Source organism: Eschscholzia californica, unplaced genomic scaffold, assembly GCF_041429995.1.
Source record: "Eschscholzia californica isolate CP2 unplaced genomic scaffold, dmEscCali1.0.p SCAF_1, whole genome shotgun sequence".
NCBI lineage: Eukaryota > Viridiplantae > Streptophyta > Magnoliopsida > Ranunculales > Papaveraceae > Eschscholzia > Eschscholzia californica.
Window position 1 is genome coordinate 70,941,314 of NW_028238198.1, and position 22,244 is coordinate 70,963,557.

Here is a 22,244-nt window from a genome sequence, read left to right on the forward strand (position 1 = left end):
GCACCCCATTTCTAATTTCTAATTTCAATTATTAGAGATACCAAAATCAAATGGGGTAGGTAAAGTGGGATCCATCAGAAATTCACAATACTATGGCAAACAAGTGGGACTAGGGTGCGTATAATGATATTGGCCATCTCGGCGGATTCTTGGTTTCACACTCTCATTCCCTCTACGTTTCACCTCTTTTTCTCCAGTAAGGTTGGGGATAATTTTCTGTGACAACTTAAAAAAAATGTTTCTTCTTCCTATATACAAGAAGAGTCGGATTTCCACTTGAGTTTCTTGGATTTATACTTATCTCTGAAGTTTAGTTGTTTGACAAGTTTATCACGGCGTCAATAAATCTCCGTGAGTGTGGGAATACTGGTTGGAAATGCTAACACTTAAAAAAATATCAATATTAAAGAAGAAAACAATGAAGATTTCCATACGAGGAAATTCTTAAAAAGAAAGAACATATAACTAAATCATGAAAACTATCATTTTATCAGCAATGTTATATTAAGTTGGGAAATTTTAAAAGGCCTCCCCGTTTTTGTTAAAAGGCCTCCCCGCTAAAAGCGCCCCTCATTATAACCCATTTGGTTATAGGGCCCCCTCTACAAAAGAGCACCTCCTTCATCAATATTTGACCTAACGGCAAAGTTAACGCCGTTAGGTCAAACTTAACCCAAGACCAGAGATGTTGACCACGCCACATCATCATCTTCTCCGGTAGGTCGCCGGCCGGCCACGCCACATCATCATCTTCTCCGGTAGGTCGCCGGCCGGCCACGCCACATCATCATCTTCTCCGGTAGGTCGCCGGCCGGCCAAACTTCCGGCCAAACTTCCGGCCGGCGACCTTCAATTTTTTTTTTTTTTTTTATTCTCTCTCTTCTCTCTCTCTCTCAAAAAAATTTTTTTTTTTTTTTTTTTAACTCTCTCTCTCTCTCTCTCTAGAGATCTAGAGAGAGAGAGAGAGCAGATCCAGATCTGCTCGCAGACCCATTAGAGGTCTGCGAACAGACCTTCAAAAGATCTGTTCGCAGACCTCTAATGAGTCTGCGAACAGACCTTCAAAGGGTCTGTTCGCAGACCCTTTGGAGGTCTGCGAACAGATCCATTGAAGGTCTGTTCGCAGACCTTCAATGGCTGCACTCTCTCTCTCTCTAGATCTATAGAGAGAGAGAGAGTTAAAAAAAAAAAAAAAAAAAAATTTGGAGAGAGAGAGAGAAGAGAGAGAAGAGAGAGAATAAAAAAAAAAAAAAAAATTGAAGGTCGCCGGCCGGAAGTTTGGCCGGCCGGCGACCTACCGGAGAAGATGATGATGTGGCAGAGAGAGAAAATGAGATGGAGGAGAGAAAATGTGGGTGAAATACACCTTTAAAGGGGGTTTTTTCACCCATTCAAAGAGGGGGGCCCTTTAACCAAGCTAAGTCAAAGGGTTTTTACTAAGTCAACGAAATCATGGGGAGGCCTTTTAACAAAAACGGGGAGGCCTTTTAAAATCTCCCTATTAAGTTTGAGTTTAGTTTGAAAAGAATTGACAAAAACAATTATTTTTTATTTCAAGAGAAAAGAAAATTATACTTTGATTGATGTTCCATAGTACATAGAAAATATATTATATGTGAAATAAGAGACGATACAAATTTATGGAAATTAAATATCGTCCTTAAAGAATTTTGTCATGATATGGGACTACGGGAGTCAAACAGCAAAAGCGTAGTTCAATAGGGAATATCGAGCCGTTGGGATTTGAAACTTTAACTTCAAAGTGTAATAAACTAGTCTTGCCACTTGAGTTACTAAACTTTCATACTTTTAACGAAGTGTTAAGTTTGCAGTCATCTAAGTAAAAGTCAATCCCTTCAACAAAAAAAATAAAAAATAAAAGTCGATTGAGAATAAGTAGAAAAAGGGATATTTTGGTTGATGTTCTAATGTGGGACTAAGTAACTCCTCTCTATCAAACTTGAGCGGGAGAAGTTTATCACTATTAGGTGCTGTTTGTTTTTTAATTTTTTCAGATCTGAAATCTGAATTAAGAACTGATTCAGATGTCAGATGTTTGTTTTTCTTATTTAATGAAATCTGAATTCGTGTCTGAAAAAATTAGATGTCTGAATTGGCTAACTCAAGCCACCCAAATTTCAGACTTCAAAACAAGTCTGAAATGAAAGGCAATGTCTGAAATCCGACAAATGACATTTATACCCCTATCCATTCATCTTCTCCACTTCACTGCCAACGCCGACAGCCACCACCGACAGCCACCGCCGACCACCATCAGAATTAAAGACAGAACTGTAGAAAAATCTCAATTTTATCAACCCCAAAATAATAACTTCCAATATCTTTGTTTTCAAAACCCTAATTGATTGATGCTGAAGACAACACACAAACTACAACCCCAACAAAAAGAATTATGAATCCCCAAACAAGTTCTATTTGAATCCAAAGAACCTTAAAACTAAACACAAAACCTAAACTCTTCGGATCTAAATACACACACTAGATCTGAATTTTCGAAGTTGACTGAAGAATGGGTAAGAGATTGGGAGAGATTGTATTCGGTGCTAGGGTTAGAGAATAATTTATACCTCAAATCTATAGGAAACTTGATACAAACTCTAATACTTGAAAACCCTTGAAGAAACGAGTAAAAAACGACGACAAAATCGTTGAAAATCTTTGAATAAAAACTGATTCTTCTCCTTCGCCCAGGTTCTCCACTCTCTCTGTTTCCGACTGCGAGTTTGATCTCCTGCTATGATTTTGAGAAAATAATGATTGTTGCAGGGCTTGAGAGAATGTATTTAGTGCTTGTGCCTTGTTGGGATTTGAGAAAGAGATGATGGTTGCTAGGGTTTGAGAGAGAAAGGCAGCTAGGGTTTGAGAGAGAAAGGCAGCTAGGGTTTGGATTCGAGAAAGGAAAGGATAATTAACGGTTGTCTAGGGCAAAGGTCTCTGTATTAAGGGTAAGGGTACAAAAGTCATATTTAAAATTCAGACCTATGAACTCAGATGGAAAAAACAAACAATTTATTTCTGTATTTTCAGATTCAGAATTTTCAGATTCAGTATTTTTCAGATTTAGTTTTCCAGATTCAGACTCAATAAAAAAAACAAACACAACCTTAATCTCTTTTAAATTAGTGGCTGAAATGCTCTGGCTATGGTCGGAGTCAGCCCACCACTAGTTTAGCCGTGACTGGTGTCACAACTCATTAGATCCCATATTTGGACGAAGAAATGATGAGATAGTCTCTCTCTCTCTATTGGGTCACATCATTCTTTTATCTAAGGTACAAGAGATGTGCATATTGGTAGGTTTGACTAGTTTGGTTCTCTACCAACAAAATCTACCAACCCCCACCAACCATTGATTGTTCCTCACATTTGAAACTGAAAAAAGAATCCAACTAATCCTATAAATGGTGTTTTTTTTCACCAACTATGATTGCAACCGTTTGCTACTATTACTGTACCCATACATTATTCAGACATACTACATGGTCCCAACCAGGTATTTGAAATGGTCTCTACAAGGGCAAAAGTTATAATATTAGTACAATTTTTTTTTCTTGGGGCATCTGAGTCGAGACATGTAGTTTTTTCTACGTTAAAAAGTTTTTCAATTTAATTCTCTCACCAATCACAGTTAAAAAAAAAAAAACTATGTTCTTATCGTAGATTTTTCGTCTTAACAACAAATAATTATTTGTATCAAATATTCAAACAAATAACGTTACTGTTGGCTTGTCTCCGATGAATTCAAGACTGGTGAGTGACTTATCAATAGGATACGTCACATTAACATCATAAAGCTTTTGATGGTAAAATCGTGAATTTGAATATCACAACTATACACCATGATGAATATTTTATAGAATTAGAAGAGGTTCATATAGGGAACTTAAATTTATTTATTTAGGTCGAGCATGATCTCAGCATTATGTAAAGTGAGGTTGACTTTGAGAACGGACAAATTACGACTTTATGGATTGTGCTAGATGAATGGTTGTAGTTGAACTAATCGATCATTACCAAAAATTCTCAGGTAGCTAACGTTTGTAAGTTAATAACAGGAAGTTTAGCCCAACCTAACATCGTTAATATATCCATATAGATCTAGGATATCTTTAATAAAATGTGCTACTTCTGCAATGAACCAAGATAATAGTATAATTTAGATAATGTTTCAATATAACCAAACAACGTGAAGAAGTAATACTATTGCCTCTCATTTCAGTAGTGAATCACTTTAGATAAAATAAGATTTATACTAAAAATTCACATAATATTGTTTTTAATCTCTAACTATACCCTCAAGTCCTCAACATTTTACAATAAATCAATGATAAAATCGTATGTACATATAACTTCCCAAAAAAATCATTGGAAGGTTCTAAATAACAAGTAATGAAATTAGTGAAAATAAAAGATGGGATTAGAAGTCAAGATTAATAAGATTTGGAGGGAAAGGAAGCATATTTCTGGTAGTCTGTTGTAAGTAATAAGTCACGGATTTTATGATGTTTGGAGGGACGTGACGCACGTGTACAGTCACGTGGACTCGCGTGGGAATGCGTGCGTGTGCGGCTGTGGCGGTCGAGGATCATCGACATTGATGTTGTGCTATTTTAATCACGTGCTGTACTTGGTCGGCTTTTAGGTGGGATACATTTCAAGCCGATTTTTTTTTTTTGTTGAACTCCGATTTTCTTTTTTAGAATATATATAAATTAAAGAAGAATGAATATATGTCCTAAATGAATAGCTTTAACCAACTTAGTAACCACTTGTCTTCAACAAAAAAAAAAAAAAAAAAAAAACTTAGTAACCACTTGGGGCGGAGTCAGGGTGTCATTTTAGGCCCGATATTTTGTTAGCTTGAATTAAATAAAGTTTTCGGGCATTTATATCAAACCCTAAACATAGTGTGTAAATCGTCTTTTTTACTTGCTACTTGGTCCGTCTTTTTTAATTACACGAAAACTTTATTTAATTATGACGTAATCCAGACAAATCTAGACATCTAACACAATCTTTCAACAAAAAAAAAGACATCTAACACAATCAGATGTAGATCGTTGGCAATATATAATTGGAAACATAATCAAACTTTTGCAATTAATATTTGATCGTAATTCTTTTTTATTATATTGAAATTTCCCCGTAACCCTCGGGGAATATGAAATTTTATGTTGTACATTTGTTCTTATTTGGATCGTTAATCATTAATTGACGGTTTAGATAAAGAGGTGAGAGAGCAACCTCATCACAAATTTGGTTGAGTAGCAGAGCAGCGTAAAAAAATCCAAGACTTTTAATGAAATATTGCGAAACTAAACTTCCAAGAAAGCACAACACGACGATTCACGTCAAACATCAAAATTTGACTGAGGTGATAAATTCTGTATTTTTATATTTCTGAATAGTATTTTCTATGATTCAAAAATTTTTTGGCCCCGTCAAACAAAACTAGAAATTCATCCTTGGTCTTGATGGTGGTTCGTTTGAGAGTGTAGTGGTTAGTGACGGTGGTGGTAGTAAAGATGAAGATTTTTACCATCATCTTCTTCCTCAAGTGGAGTTGGTCCAAGTAGGGTATTGACATAAACATGGAACAGCAAACAATTGGACGGGGGTGTCTTTAGTCGTTGTGGCCTGTCTTTTAGTAATTTATGGGTTGCCCATATAATTTGTTACAACTAAATCGGGTGCATATATAATTCCATAAGCTAACAACTTGCTAAGTTTGGTTTTGGGAAATTTTTATACACTCAATCTCTCTCTAATGGCTACATTCACATTTCACTTGACTTAGTTACATTTTTTTTTTTTGTGTATTTCTTTAGTCAATTTTAGTCATGTGGTATACCTGTTCTGCTTTTATAGGTCAACTATATCTGAACCAGAAATTAATGTCAGATACTTTTTACTCCCTAAAAAGAAAATATATACCGTATCTCGAATATGCGTCTGAGATTGTAAAAACTAACTTCCTAATCACTCTATTCAAAGATTGTCGACATCCTGAGTAGTTTAATTAGTATTGCAGGTTACGGGTCATATACGAGGATGAACATCATCATCGGATCATGATTGATCTGCTTTTTGGACACGTGGGATTCAAATTTTATCTAATTCAATATATTAAGTTATGTTGGAGTTAAAATTTAACGGTGTTAGTTTTCAACATCACCACCACTACTACCTTTACCAACATAATTCTTTTGTTTCATTTATCGTTCTCTCCCCTTACCATTTCACTTCATTTGTGACAAATGGGTTATGAGAGATAGATGGTGGTGTTGAGAGAGATGAAAGGGGCAAATGGTGGTGGTTTGTGAGGGTGAAGACGATGACTTACACCATCATCTTCTTCCTTTTTTCTAAAAGAACAGTGGAGTTGGTACAAGTCGGGCCTTAGGGGTTTGCCACAAAAAGGCAACGTCTTCATTGGACGAGGTGCCTTTAGTTATGATGAATGGTCTTTCTATTTACGTGGTGCCCATGTAATTCGCTGCAACTAATTCCTTACGGTGAATATGTATTTCAATGAAGGAAAAATTTAGAGTGACTTAGAAATTGGTACTTAGAGGATGACGTGTTTCTTCATTTAAAAATAAAAGCGGTCCCCACAGTAGTCAGACTTTGAAAAAATCTTGTCTTTTAGTGAATTCCACGTCATTATGTCATCCTCTAAGTAACTCTAGCATCTCCCAAATTTATATACACTCATTGTTGCTTCATGCCACTCACTCTTCACCGGTCAAGTTTCATTCACACTCACTACTTAGTCAATTAGAACCAAACTAATAAGAAAAATATCTATCACTTCGAAAACATAAGGATTTCACTCAATTTATTCTTCCTTTTCACCACTTGCTACACCAGCATTACGAGTTTTTTGGTCTGGGAGGAACATCCCGAAATCATATTAGTATTTGCCTTTAATTTCACCTTCTACGTTTTAATTTTGCATTAGTTTTTTATTGGTGGAAATTTTGAAAATGTAGAATGTTCATATCGTTATTTTGATTCAAACAAAATGACCATGACAATTAAATCACCCACTAAAAATGTGTGGAAACATTCCATAATCTTCGAGTCAAGTGCTTTCAGTGAAAGTGGTGCATCGGTTTTTTTGTTGTAGAGAAAATTCAAGAGCATAAACATCGCACCAGTTCAATAGGTATATACACCCTTCGACACGAAACTGCAGGCGGGTAAGAGAATATATGTGTGAGATACACAACAACATAATTTAGGTGTCTCGTCGATTGTTTAACATTCATGTCAGCTTGTTTCCGCGACCTTTGAAACCAAATAAAACTGATTGTTTCTCGCATTTCATGTATGATGATCACTTCTCAAATATTCCAGACACTTTGTTTTCTTCTTCTATGGATTCTTGATATTTTAGCGGTACTATTTGTGAAGAATATTAGAACGAGGAGGCCAATAATTTCATCAATGTGGATACCTTTGAATTTTTCAAGGAAAAGATATGCAAGTGTCACTACTTTAAGACGGTGGGGTGTATGTTAAAGTCTGATTGATAATGAAATTTTATTCCTCGACCTACATGCTTTCGTTTTTTAACTTCTTGTGACTTTTAGATAGGTCGACTAAGTCGTTCATATAGCAAATGTAGATATTCTCTAATTTTTTCTGTCCATGATCAAAGTTACATATACATGTAAATGTTCTTCAATTTACAAATAAATATGAACGAAATGTTTAGGTCTAGGTTTTATTTAGTTCTTTTGAATTTTATTTCATTGCTCTCGGTTGTCCGTCAGTAGGATGAGTACCAGTGAACAAAATTTAAACTTGAGTTATCTTTCAAATTTAATTTACATGGAGTCGGTAGCCATCTTACGGACAAAAAACAAAAACTATATATTACTCTCGGGTTTTCAACGGTAGGATGAGTACATATGAAAAAACACTAAAATCGGATGCATCTTCCTGATTTAGTTCACATGCCGATGATAATCGTCTGACCAACAAAAAACATAGAGTTATCTCTATAAAATTTTGCTCTAAGTTTTCTGTCACTAAGATGAGTACTGACTTCCGGACATCTAAATCATAGTTATCTTTCCGATTACATTCAAATGTGCCCGTAATTGTTACAGACGGATATACTTTTAACTAAATGTGAGAAATGAGTGTATGAAGATAAACATAGGTCAAGACTGTGAGTGTGAATAACCCTAAGTATAAGAGCAACTCCAACCCCAGTCTGTCTTAGGTCGAAAAAAACCACTTTTTCACCCAAAATTTTTGGCCTCAGATCAGCCTCAAAAATTCAGCTCCAACCCCAGCCTTTCTTGAGGTCGAAAATTTGTTCACATGGAAAATGCGTGTGTGACGTTTTTGTTGGTGTGCGAGAAACGTGTGTGGTTTTGTGTACATACAAAATACGTGTTTGAACTATTTTCGAAATAATATTTTTTTTCCAAGGTTGAAAAATTATTCGGAGACCGACACTTTTGTTGGTTTTGTGTATATACAACCGACTAGGGTTGGAGGGCCTGGCTGAGGCCAAAAATTTGAATTTTGGCCTCAGCCAGGCCCGGGTTGGAGTTGCTCTAACGGTTTAAACGACGAGTAAATTTTTTTTCATTTGGTTCCTTTGTTTTGTTTAGATATTGAATAACCTCTATTGCGGTTTAAACGACAAGTAAATTTTTTTTCATTTGGTTCCTTTGTTTTGTTTAGATATTGAATAACCTCTATATTGCGCAGTAGATGCACTATCCACTAGAGCCAAAAAGCACTCGGGTTCCTAAAGCTAAGGAGGGTGCGCACACTGAAATTCCCATATGCAAATGGGAAAGTTTAGCCCCACAACCTTAAATGGTTTACATACAAATCTGTCTCTCAGGATACAATAGTCTTTCCAACTACATATGTAGAGAACTCTCATAGTTCCATGGACTTGGATTTGAGTGTTTAAATGCGAGACAATATATATAAATGAGTTATTAGGGTTAGGGTGTCACAATTGTGGGATGATTCTCGCTTCTCACATGGTCCATTCCATATGAGGTTCTTGGAAGATAAGAGAGAGAAGAGAGTTGATTATGCAAATGAGTAGTAATATTTTATTTGATACTAGAAATCATTACACAGGATTTGATTCAACTGCTGTTTAAATATATGAACACCAGATAAAAACATGAAAAAATAGAGAGAGAGAGAGGAACAACTCAAAGAAGACTGCCTCCTCTTCCTTAAACCACCTCCTTTCTTCATTCCCTGCAATTAAAACACAATCAATTCTTTATAAATCAATTCATCATCATCATCATCATTATCAGATTCAACAGATCTGTCACTAATTCTCAATCAAACCGTTTTAAAAGGGATAAAAAAATGGCACAAATCAACAAAATGGAAAATTCACAAAAAGATGAACAGGATGAGCTAATTTTTAGTCAGATCTGATAAATTAACAATCAAATTAGTACCTTATCTGATGATTCAATCATCATCATCATCTAATCGCTGTCGCTGTCACTGCTACTGCTGTGACCATCATGCTTATCTCCTTTCTTCTCCTTCTTTTCCTTCTTCTTCTTTTTCTTTTTCTCACCATCTTTGTTTTCAGAATCTCCTTCTCCTTTGAGTTTATCTTTGATTTTCTCTACAAATCCTTCTTTCTTTTCTCCATGACTTTCTCCTTTGTTATAATCTCCTTGTTTCTTTTCTAATTCTTCGTGCTTCTTTTCTCCTTCTTTCTTCTCTCCTCCAATGTGTAGTGCTTCTCCGATTTTGTTGATGATTCCTGCCATTTTCTCTCTCTCTCTCTCTAAAACTTTCAGAATATTTGATATGGAAGATGAAGAAGATTGGTAGTTGATGAGAAATGGAAGTAAACCTAATGGTCCTATTTATAGGCGGGAAAATATCTTATAAATCTCCATTTATAATTCGATAAACATTATCTTCTTTCTTTATTTAAATTGAATTTACCTTAATACCCTTTAAAATTTCTAACCGACATGGTGAGCGTGTGTACTGCACGATGTATTCTATGGTGATTACCAAGAATCAAGATGTACGTCGTGGCATTGTCTTGAGATGCACATCGGCTGATGGATAGCCATAAAATTGACCTTCCACTTGGTTTAATATCAGATTTAGGTGCACAAAAGTGTCCCTGAAACCCAACTTTTCGGGTCTCTTAAGTCTATTAACCTCTTGTTTGGACTTCATATACCCTCCGAGGCTCCGACTTAGGAAGAATCTGGTTTACTCGCTTAGCTATGTTTTAGGTTTTACTTGTTTCAACAAAAAACAAGAAAGTATTGGTGAAACTACTTTGAGTGTTTTGGTTGGAGTGGTAAGCGATATAATCTTTCACGTAGAGGTCAAGGGTTCGAAGCACACGCTAAACAATTCAAAAAAAAAAAAAATACTTTGAGTGCTTTGAAATAGTATAACAGTAGTACTATATAATGTGGTTAAGTATTTAATGTGGTGTGTTGACCTTTATTACAAACTCTTGGTAAGTCAATAACCCATTTGTGTTCGAATTAAATGAAAAGCCAATTTTTGGTATTTTGACATAAATCACGACTTGGTTCATTGTTTATGAAATATCAGATGTTTTGACTATGCCCATGTTTGGACAATTATGAGCAATGGGAGACCCACCTTGGCCCTGTGGACTTGTGAGTCTATCACTCTACCTCTTAGTTTTTAGTGTATTGAATCTATTGAAACTATCATTCTCTTTACCTTCTAATATTATTTTTTGGACTACTAGTACCAATTTCTAATAGCTAAGGAAGGAATTATTATGACCTTGTAGACTTGAGTCCATGAATACCGTCTCACCAACTAATTGAACAAACAAGTTTTTAGGATGAAATTAGTGTTATAGTCTTAAAGTTACGATATAACTGCAGTTGCACTGACCCGTTGTTTTTCTCTATGAGCAGAATCTTATCCCATATATCATCCATACAAGTTAAAACCCATCCATCGGATTAATTGTCTCTACACAATAATATATTCAAAAAGGAAAAGATCCCAACTTCCATTCCAACACCACAATCTCAAAAATATCAGGATGGGGAGAGAGACTATACAGAAATGACCACTCTTAAGAAAATAATATATCGAAATACTAGCAGAGTGATGCGATTAGGGGACACTAGGAATATTAAAAGTAGGCATTTACACATGTCTGTCCCTCATTAGATATTATCCCACTCTCATTTATACTTTTTGTCAAAATATCAATTTAAATGATGCCCATGACTCTGTTAAAGATGGGATGTGACACCAACTTTGTCTTCTTCACTACTAGATCTTTTTGTATTTTCTTTGCTACACTTGTACATTTTCTTATCCAATCAAAGTTAAGATATTGGAATAATCAACAGGTCTATGATCATTCTCATCAAAAAAAAAAAAAAAAAAAGGTCTATGATCGGTAAGCATGGTAAAATGTTGTCAAAATATAGCAAGAGCCAATGCTCCCATTTGGATGGGTGGAAGCTTCTTCAAATGTTGTAACAGACACGCGATCCTATCAGTTAAGTCCACGTATTGATGTGTTGGGCCGAAACACTTTGTATTTAAAAAATAAATAATGATATTTCAAAATGTCATACGCGTTAAAGAAACAGTATTGTCTGAATATTTTTTTTAATGTATTTAATTTTTCAAGTGGGGGGATACAGTGAATAGTAACCGACCATATTATATAGTAATACTTTTGTATCATATTCACATCAAATAGACTGAGTTGACAAGGAATATTTTGTAGAGTGTAATGTATATTTAAAAGCTCTTGACTCATTATAGATAAAGGACACGCTAAAAGGATAATGTTTTTAAGACTGGAAAACCCAAGAAAACAATTAAATTCGGTTCAGCTAGTGGGTTGAAAAAAATCAGCTTGTGCATTATTAGGGGAAATAAACACATAATTTGCAACCAAGCAACATGAAACATTGCAAATAGCTTAAGAGCCATGGAAAAAAGTTCCAACAGGCCATTATTTTTTTTTTTTTTTTTTTTTTTTTGATGAAGGTATTTTCTTTTTGTTTTGTTGAAAGTCCAATAGGCCATTAAGACCCTGACTTTATGTAGGACTTTTCACTTTCAATTTTTTTTTGTTAAAGCACTTTCAAGTTAGAAATCTTATCTTTTCAACAAAAAAAGAAGTTAGAAATCTTAGAATGTAGGGGTATGTATCAAAGTGTCATTTCCATTCATAAGTGATAAAATCACATTGTTTACATGGATGAAATTGTTATTTCTCTCTTCCAACTTCATGAAAATTGCGTATCTTTAATACCTCGTGAATAAGAAAGAAATTGGACTAGACTCTAACGAAGAAAGATAGAAAAAATCAAAGTGTCATTTTCGGTTTAGATATTTTATCATCCACAACTTATTAAAAAGGAACGATTCTATGATATAAGGATAAAATCCTAAATTTATAGAAAACGTTATGTATTCAAGAACTTTTCGATTTTATAAAGATTTTTTGTTTAATCATTTTTACAGTTTGTTAGAGAGACTATACTTCATTCGAAAACCTATATTACAACTTATTAAGCAAAAACATGTGATTGAGTTATTAAAATTTACAACAAATTTTATTATATAATTTTGATTAACAATTAAGAACATTTTACTAAAAAGTGTTGTTTGTTTTCGTTTCAAGTTTGAATCTAAAATCTGAACCAACCTAAGAATAATTTACACGTATAATTTGCTATTTGCATCTATATACTTCTCTAATAAATTCAGACCTTAAAACCATTTTTCTTTATTCCCACTAGTTATATAAGCTAAAAAGATTATTGGATACAAATATTTGTTTCAAGAGCTTAAAATAAAAGCATATAAAACAAATAAAATTTCACTTATTTCAACAAAAAAAATAAAAAATAAAATAAAATAAAATTTCACATAAAACTAATTCAGATTTATATAAAAACAAAGGGCACCTAAGTGAAAAACTCATGCGGTTCAAGTGGGAGTTCCTAAAGGCGGGTTGTGTAGCCTTGTTGTTACGCGTAATAAGAACATAATTAATTCAGAATTAGCATTAGAGACATTAAAAATTTGTGAAAGAATCTATCAACCACCTATTAAAATCGGTGTTGAGTACCCATTGAGTATACCCAATTAGTATTGAAAGTTCTCGATTCCAATCGGGTAGTAATCTTCGGGCATTAAATATTTATCAAGCATGAAAACCTAGAACTGGCATAAACACTTCTGGGTAAATGGCCCCAAATATATCGGCGGGTTATTTAGTGTATAGACCCCAGTTATTTACCTATATTAGGGATCCAACCCCAAAACGATAATGCTTTAGGGGTTACCCCCCATTCTCTATTTTTCCGTCAAAAGCCCGTTAAGTTGCGAGCGTGTCAGTCACGTGAGCTTCCTTTGACAAATTTGCCCTCTCCATCAGCTTTACTGTTGGGGGTCCTTCCCTAAATAGTTGTTTTACAGTGGGGGTCCTTCACCATTTTAATACTACTTTCTATTTTTTCATAAGAAAGCTGTGATTTTAGTGAAAACAAAGTTCGACTCTCTTCCAAGTGAGTAACTAGGTCGAGGTTTAACTTGGGTTTTGGAGCTCAGCTATAATGGAGTTTAGAAAAGAAGGTTTCAGATAAATGCTAGCTAAAATTGGAGATAATTGTTAGGTTTGAGTCATTATGCTCAATTTTAATGTTTTCTTTGTAAATTTGTGTTCTTCAATTTAGTACTTGATCTTGAATTTGAAGCAATTAAGCAAAAGTTCTTTGCTTTTGAAAAAAATTCAAAAGTTTTTCAATCTTTTTCTCTTTTTCTCAAGATCAGATTATTATTCATGTAATGTAGTTGGTATTTCAATCTTTTTCTCTTGATCTTGAACAGATTGAAGTACCAACTACATTACACAAATAACAGTCTGATCTTGAGAAAAAGAGAAAAAGATTGAAAAACTTCTGAATTTTAGATGGCATTTATCTGAAACCTTCTTTTCTAGAACTCCATTATAGCTGAACTCCAAACCCAGGTTAAACCTCGACCTAGTTACTCACTTGGAAGAGAGTTGAACTTTGTTTTCACTAAAATCACAACTTTCTTATGACAAAATAGGAAGTAGTATTAAAATGATGAATGACCCCCACTGTAAAACAACTATTTAGGGAAAGACCCCCAATAGTAAAGCTGATGGAGAGGGCAAAATTTGTCAAAGGAAGCTCACGTGACTGGCACGCTCGCAACTTAACGGGCTTTTGACGGAAAATAGAGAATGGGGGGTAACCCCTAAAACATTATCGTTTTGGGGGTGGATCCCTAATATAGGTAAATAACTGGGGTCTATACACTAAATAACCCTATATTGGCACTTTAGATTGGCTTTTACTATTCTGCAGGACTCACATGAAATATAAAAGATGAATGCAAAAAAGATCAGAAAGAAACATCAAATTTACACCAAAAAACAGGACTCACGTGAAATATATGAAGTATGAACACGAGAATTAGAGTAGACATAAAGAGAATATCACCAAAACAAGAAAATATCATTGATCCTTTTCATGTGAACACGTGTAAAATGTTAAAGCAGAAGGCAGGAGAACAAGATAGATAAATATTGATGATACATCGAAGAAAACAATCGAGTTGGCTAAGAAAGCGTCTCAAACCATTTACAAGTTTCATTCTGGTTTTGACCTAGTTTTTTCTTCTTTGTCTAATACATAATTTTGGAAATACTCTAGGTCCCAAATGTGATGAGAACAGTTATGTATGTATATTTTGGACATACAAGCTTAGAACACAAAGAGGAGCAGTACCTGTTGCTTGTTCTTGTTCTACAGATCTTCCTTGGGCTGGCAATCATAGGTCTCCTGGATTTCATCAGCTATCATCTGATCGCTCCAAGAGTATTTGCACCATCCATTTTTGCTTCTTCCAAGTGCTGATACCATACAGTAAAAAATGGTAACTGCGAGTGCAGGAAGTACATCGCACGATTGTAACTAAACATAAACGAAGCTTCGGAAGAAAACCTATGTAATTTAGGTGAAAAAGTTGGTATATGCAGTAGGATTATGCTAAGACACATCATTACATGTCAAGAAACTGATATGGGTAATGGACATGCCCAGGCTCAAAGTTCAAAAGTGAAGAAGAGAGAAATGTGGTAGCGAGCGGGAGTGACAAGATTGATAACCAAGATAAATTACACTTCGCTAGTTAAATATCACCCTGACCATAAAAGGATTGGGGTCGTCAATGAGCACTTTCTTGACTCGGTTTATAACAACCTTACCGTCTTCATACCGCTGAATTAATTCCCTATCACAATATTTACGGAGTCCATTTTTAAGAAGTACTAAGCTTGGGTTTTACCAAAAAAAGGTTCCAGGAAGACAAAATTGAATAAATAAAAAAAGTTAACCGAACACGAAAATAATCAGACATCAGAGCTATGTCAAACCAAGGTCATCTAGATTCAGTTAATAAGCTTTACTTATAGTTTAACAATAATAACTTTTCCTGGGAGAGATACATTTTAGATGCATATAGTGTTTAGTTTAGTGTAGACATGATGTGACCAAATCAATGGTTAAGTCGCCTTCAAGCATGTCAAATGGTGGAGCATAATAAGTAAATAGTTTAATACTCAGAAATACATCTACTTACTGCGTCACGAAGATCAACATATCGTAAGTAAGCTCGTTGAAGATTTGCACCCCGTAGATTTGCACCAGTTAATTTTGCACCCTGTAGGTTAATTAAGAAAATAGGCACATCATAAAGAGGTGAAAATTTCTAAGTTATAATCAAAAGTACAGAAAAAAAATATGACTTCTCGTTTATACAGTTAACAAAATACTAAACATGAAAAGAAAAGAAAACAAAGAACAATCACAGCTAGCAGGTAAAAAGTATAATAAATGCAGAACCAGGAACGACTGAAGGGCAACGAGAGAAATTACACGATAAATAGGTAAAGCGCGATTGATACACCCAGATCATCACGGAGGATGAGAATACTAAGGTTATAACGTGAGCCAAGTGCCAAAAAGAAACATAATAAACGGATAGCAATGAATAAACTTTTCTTTATTTAGTATTGATCAGTACGAGATATGAGTTAAGGAACAGGGGATACAACGTGCAAAAGAAAACACAAAAGATCTAAGTAGGAATGACTTCATAAAGTTTCAGTCCTAATACATAACTTCCCCTACAATGTGCATCTTCTGCTCTTGCTTGTGTGTTTTAACAAATAATTGAGATATTACTAAGACATAGGCTGACATAGAATATAAAAAGGACCTACATAGATAATTGGTTATTGAGAAGACATGTATAGTTCCAAATCTAAAACTGCACTACATCAGCTATTAAAGTTTTGTTGTAACTTCGCCCCGTTATCCTAATCAACCAGATCAAACATGAATCTGAGATTCAACAAATGAGCGAGGATTTTTTTTTTTTTTTTAGTTTCACTTATAGCTTATATGCAAATAAAGTATTAGTGCTACACATATATCACTGACCTCGTAGTTATACATTATTAAACCACTAAAACACAATTACATCTAGACTAATAAGGAATAGCAATCCCTTTTTCAGTATTGGCCAAGAATGCATAATAAAAACATATGAAAACTTAGTTACTGGAAGGACAAAAATTCAAACTAATTGAGGTTCCCCTACTATTTATATTTGCCAAAAAGACAAGCTATGTCACTCTATCTTGTTTGATAAGGATCGAAACTTATAAAAGGTTTTGGTTATATCTACCTATGGAAACGACAAATTTACCTTCAAATTGGCTCCTTCTAGGTTTGCTCCTTCTAGATTAGCATTAGTGAGATCGGCTGTCTGAAAAAAAAAACACATATTTAATAGGATTAGAGGGAGTACTTATTAAACAGACGTTCTGAGATGAAAGGAAAAGAAAAGAATGAAAACATATACACGTAAAAGAGTAAAAAGATAATCTTTTGAACTTAATAGTGATGGTTCTACCTGTAAGTGCGCTGTACGGAGGTCTGCTCCACAGAAGCTACAATCTATCAGACATGCATCTGAAAAATTACAAACAGTCAACTATGAATCGAAAGCATCTATTCTGTAAGAAAGAAACTTTTGGATTACGTAAAAGAAAAATACAGTGACTTTTGTTTTATGAGATAAGCTGGCTAAACCAATGAGAGAAGCAAAATCTGAGAACATGAAGTAAATTTGTTTAACAGATAAATCCAGTTGAGGGTAGTTCGGGCAACAGGTACAAATAGATGTTTTAAGGGCTAGAGACTAAGGATAGGAAACTTCGAGTATATATCATCTCGGACTCAGAGCTTTGAAGTGTAACATGAAGATTTGAAGAAGGTGTATCCAGTTCGAAAGAGAATGGAGAGAGGAATAACTGTTATACTTTACAGGATTGGGGAAATAACAAAGAAAAATCATTAATACCTTGTAAATTTGCACTTTGCAGATTTGCCCCAGCTAATAAGGCTCCACGTAAATTTGCACCAGTAAATTCGCACCTTCCCTAGCCATGACAAAAATATTAAGTGGGAAAGAGATAACAAGTATGACTTTCAAAATTCTATGAAAAAAAAGAACGATAAGAACATTGTGAAATAGACTACACCAAACTGGTTTTATCCACTTCTTGGGTACCTTTAGGCTTTAGGATAACAAACATTTTGACTGCTGGAAATTAAGTATATAAGAATCACCACACTGGTTACTGCTGCTAACAAAGTTGGGCAGAGGAGTTGTAACACATATGAGCATGATGAATTTAAGAGAATTATAAGGAAAAACAAAGGAAAGAGATGCATTAGCAGCATCACTACTACTGAAGCTGCTTAAACCCTATTTACATAGACAAGGGAAACACCGTATCCAGTAAATGATTCTTTAGGATCTTTGCTTGAGCATCAAATATGCACCAAGCCACTAACTTTACAACACCAGTTGCATAAACTTCTAAAGAAAAAGACCGGAGCATATATTTGGATCCTTCATAAAGTGACTTACTCGCGTAGATTCGCATTGTGAAAAATGGAACCACCAGCATCCACATCCTGCAATATGAGACAGAAGCTTGAAAGGAACCACCAAAAAATGGAGTAAACGTAGTATCTAAGATCAACAAAAAGATGTTTAGCTAAAGTGCGATTCAAGGAGCTGGTTAAAGTTCACCATTGAAACTTAAAATAGAGGAATCATAAAAGCCCATTACCAAGCCACCAAAGCGTTGTAAGAAGTGCAAACTTTCGAAATTAAGATAGGTACCATTTTGTTCACTAATTACAATTAAGACAATGGCTTGCGAAGAACCATAACATAAAATGCGGAAGGTGACAGTCGTTCAGCAAAATCAAGAATGTGAAGAAATTCAAATATCGAAATGGTGATTTACCTTGAATTTAGCGCATTGAAGGTTTGCACGTGAGAAAAATATATTTTTAAGGCTCGCAAAGCTGAAGTCAACATATGATAGGTCCTATAGAAACAGAATACATCTGATTAAATGGATAATTCGGAGATACCGAGTGCCAGAAACAGATCAATTTGAGTTAAATGACGGTTAGCTGTCAGACATATTACCAATTTAGAAAGATCAAGCCCAGAAAGATTCAATCCACGGAATCTGACTTTTTCTGACTGAATGCATTTGATGATGTCAGTACGAGTCAATTCAGCTTTTAAATCATCTTTGGATAGGTCGTCTTCCTTCCTCCTACTTAAAGTTCCATTTATTCCATCAACCAAACCCTGAAATTGCATTCACAACACATGGAGATTTCCACTTGTAGACTATTTTAACATAGAAATAGACAAAAAAAAACCTTTCTTAGATGCCTAGTAGACAATAATAAGAGGCAGATATTTGAAATAACAAGTAATCGTTGTCATGTTTCAGAGAAAATATTTAGATCCTAAACAAGCTAGCAAAACAACACAACAAAATGCAAGCATACAATGAGTAAGATGTTGCTTGCTCAAAGAATTAGTGCTAATGACTCCAGGAGATTTGACAGATTGCTTTTCCAAAGAAAATATGAAAAGTGGAAACAAGAGAGGGCGAGCACATGTAAATATAATACAGAAAATGTAAATAAAGACTAAAGAGTATAACCAAAATTAACAAGGGACAGATTTTAGAACTGAATATGACATGGACATAGTAGCTGTATTACGCAATAAAGGAATGCCAACTTAGGTTGTTTTCAAATGTAAAACTGCAGCTTGAACGGAAAAGTTAAAACATGACTAAGAGTGATGAGATCATAGGACACGGGAGACCATGGAAACATGCAAAGAGGAACAATTTAAGTTAACAGTAGCCACAAATGTAGTAATACATAGAAGACAGGTTAAGGAGAGCAAATGTCTCATTCGAATTCCGACAATGGATAGTTGAACAGACGTATTCTTGAGAATAATGTGTTCTTTGTAAGGGTTGTGAGGTCAGTAGATCATATTTTGGTTCAATGCTCTCTTGTGTGGCACATATGAGTTTTTTTATGAACTCCCACGAAGAGGTGTCGATGCCACTTAGAGATCAGAATGATTTGGTTTTAGGATTGGATATAGCAGTGGTTACATAGAAGAGAAAAAAAATTTAGGTTGATTCCTCATGCGCTCATTTGATCTATACGACAGGGGGAAATAGTGTGATCTTCAAAGGGGAGAGAACAGGTGTGGACAATGTTAAGCTGATGACTCTATCCCTTCACTACTTTTGGTGCCATTGACTTTTTTTTCTTTTTCCTTTTTTCCTGTATGCTCATTTTGTATATCCCTCTCCTATTTATACAACAAATATTTGTTTTCTAAAAAGAGAGCAACATTTATCATGTAAACTTGTTATGAGATATAGTCCATAAAACACTTGGAATACATCAGTGATCAAAACCAAAACTGTCATGTCCAATCTGAGGGAGAATATGACTTACAAGTAGTTGATAATACTCTGCCTCTCGCAGAAGCTCTGAATATTGTGAGTCTTTAAGAGATGGAACAACGCCATCCCTTAACCAATTTAGAATATGTCGAAAATGTTTGCCATCTCTATCAACAAATACAAGCCCCTGCAGCAATTAATTGTTACTGAACACGCTGCATACTCAATATGTAACAAATAGAACTCTCAGTGAGAGAGTAACTTGGTGAAACCACGTCATTTTGGATACCTGTAAGTTGTTAATTTTAAGGGGCTGAAAGATTTGCACAATATTAGTTTACTTATTTTCAGAAATGAAGTATTAAATTTTGCAAAATCAAATTTTATGTCCTACCCAGATATCAGCAGGGCAATTAGAACACCTAATATTTGAGGTGTCGAAATGGTCCAGGAGACAAAAAATTTATAGTTTTCATTTTCACCATAAGCGAAAGCATGCCGAAGCAGATAGTCAACTTGTTGCCGCATTTACTATTGATATTCAGTTAACATGATTGTGATGAATATAGAGATCGCAAATATCAGTTTGGATATTATATTTAGAAAAGAAAAACTTCCAACACACTCAATAAACACATAGGCAAAGACTCATCCGTTGCAATTTTTATGTAAAGCATGATAGCAGGTATAGGAATACTACGAGGTCGTATAGGACTCCAATGTCGGAAGCATGATGTTAAGTGAGGATTACTGATATTTGCAAATACGCACTGAGTGACCTAGGGAAGGGGAAGTGACACCGTCTTCAATCGTACTAACTATGCATGACTAACCCCCATCGTTCTGTCGTGTTTGATCGATTTCAACAAAAGAATTCATCTTTCATTATAATAGTTAGAAATTCTCGACTGCTATCTGATTCGTTCCACTTCTGATTTGAAGAATTAATTATGACTTCCACGAGATAGAATTCCTACCGTATCAGAGTCCTGAGACAAAGTATGGCGACCACTAAACATCGCTGCAAGCATCGAATCAGGTTCTCTTTGAGTTAAGGTATCAATTGTAGTACAAAATTTCTTCCCTCCTGATAACATAACATGAGAAGGTAGATTTAAAAATTTCCAAACTGATTCACAAGTAATTGCTAGTCTTACCAACATTTCCTCCCAAAATGACTCAATTGGTGTGGCAAGTTAACAGAAAAAAATAAAAATCACATTTTGAACTCTTTAACTTCATCTTTATCTTCTCCTGAGATAAATTTATGGTAGACCTAGCAAGTACTACTAATTTCAAATAATTCTACTAAATTAGGGCTCAAGCTGAGCTAAGATCCATAAAATCGTAAAAATGGGTAATTTTAAGTGATTAATGTAATCTCATTCTTTAATGAATTCATAACACATCGACATTCTTCTGTTTTGTTAGATTGAAGATTGAAATTTAGGGTTTTGAATCGATTAAAACCCCTGATTAGGTCATAGTTAATTGGATCTTAATGAATTAAGAAATAGAATTATGAGGGACTTAGGTCAAAATTGTAGATTCTTACCTATGTCGAGACGAACAAGAGAAGGAAGAGCAGAACTCATCGCTCCCCTCTTTTTGTGTTTCTGAGCTGCCAGGGGAGAAGAAAAACAGCAGTTGAAGAAATGAGAATAGAAATTGTGTAAATAACCCTACTTTTGTTTTAAATTTCAATAACTGCCACTCCTTGATAGTGTTATCTGTGTGTTCTTGATAAACGGGGCCGAGCCTGTTTAAGGGTGACCCGGCCCGGTCCAGATACGGGTAAAGCCAGGCTGGGTTGTATTCTGGTCCAAGTTCGGCTTTGGTTTTGAGTCCAGTGGGCTAGTATGGCCTGCACCGGCCCCAGTCCGAAGCCGGACCAGGATATTTATAGTTCTAGGCTGGCGTGGCCTCGATCGAATCGCTGACCGATCCGTTTTCCTAGTTGATAAACCAGAATGGTGCCCACAAACAAAAAATCTTCGTATATTTTGTTGTAGTTTAGTGTGCAAATAATTTTTATGTTTTTGATTGGAAAGGAAAAATGCAAATTGATTCAAACTGCATCAAAGCTATCAAAAAAAAAACCACCTCGCTCCACTGTCATTTTCAATCTTTGATATTGTCTAAGTTCTTCACTAGTTGTTCCTTGCTATCAAGACAATGAAGGATTAAAATTGAAGTCTTCTATCATTGGAAGGGTAAACATTTTCTCTTCGTGTAGATTCTAATGACACAATCTGTTAGCTGATTCAAATGAGAAGACTTTTTTTAAAGATTTGGTGCACGAGCATTTTCATCAAAGATTCTCGGA

At 34.9% G+C, this 22,244-nt stretch overlaps 1 protein-coding gene and 1 long non-coding RNA gene across 3 annotated transcripts; both read right to left on the reverse strand.

Moving 5' to 3' along the window:
• Window positions 1-9,087: 9,087 nt before the first annotated feature.
• On the reverse strand, window positions 9,088-9,934 carry LOC147568782 (uncharacterized). The gene is made up of 2 exons (XR_015237198.1): window positions 9,477-9,934; window positions 9,088-9,264 (listed from the first exon to the last, which is right to left on the reverse strand). It is a non-coding gene; the product is annotated as an uncharacterized LOC147568782 (long non-coding RNA).
• Window positions 9,935-14,619: 4,685 nt separating this feature from the next.
• On the reverse strand, window positions 14,620-22,017 carry FIP2 (potassium channel tetramerization domain-containing protein / pentapeptide repeat-containing protein). Of its 2 annotated transcripts, none has more exons than XM_086667212.1 (11): window positions 21,474-22,017; window positions 20,896-21,005; window positions 19,971-20,105; window positions 18,619-18,786; window positions 18,431-18,514; window positions 18,046-18,092; window positions 17,473-17,546; window positions 17,023-17,081; window positions 16,816-16,875; window positions 15,685-15,765; window positions 14,620-14,956 (listed from the first exon to the last, which is right to left on the reverse strand). In XM_086667212.1, the coding sequence occupies exons 1-11, from the start codon at window positions 21,511-21,513 to the stop codon at window positions 14,903-14,905; spliced, it is 912 nt and encodes a 303-aa protein (XP_086523338.1). In that variant the 5' UTR covers window positions 21,514-22,017; the 3' UTR covers window positions 14,620-14,902. The 2 variants fall into 2 exon arrangements, with proteins under 2 accessions (XP_086523338.1, XP_086523334.1); XM_086667208.1 differs by having other exon boundaries at window positions 14,620-14,983.
• Window positions 22,018-22,244: the final 227 nt, after the last annotated feature.

What these genes read in the sequence shown, in the direction of transcription:
- FIP2 (XM_086667208.1), bottom strand. Translation starts at nt 21,513, where the DNA reads ATGAGTTCTGCTCTTCCTTCTCTTGTTCGTCTCGACATAG. An exon ending in CACAATGCGAATCTACGCGA is followed by an intron (nt 17,547 to 18,045) that starts GTAAGTCACTTT and finishes TGGCTAGGGAAG; the next exon opens with GTGCGAATTTACTGGTGCAA. An exon ending in ATGTTGATCTTCGTGACGCA is followed by an intron (nt 14,984 to 15,684) that starts GTAAGTAGATGT and finishes CTGCACTCGCAG; the next exon opens with TTACCATTTTTTACTGTATG.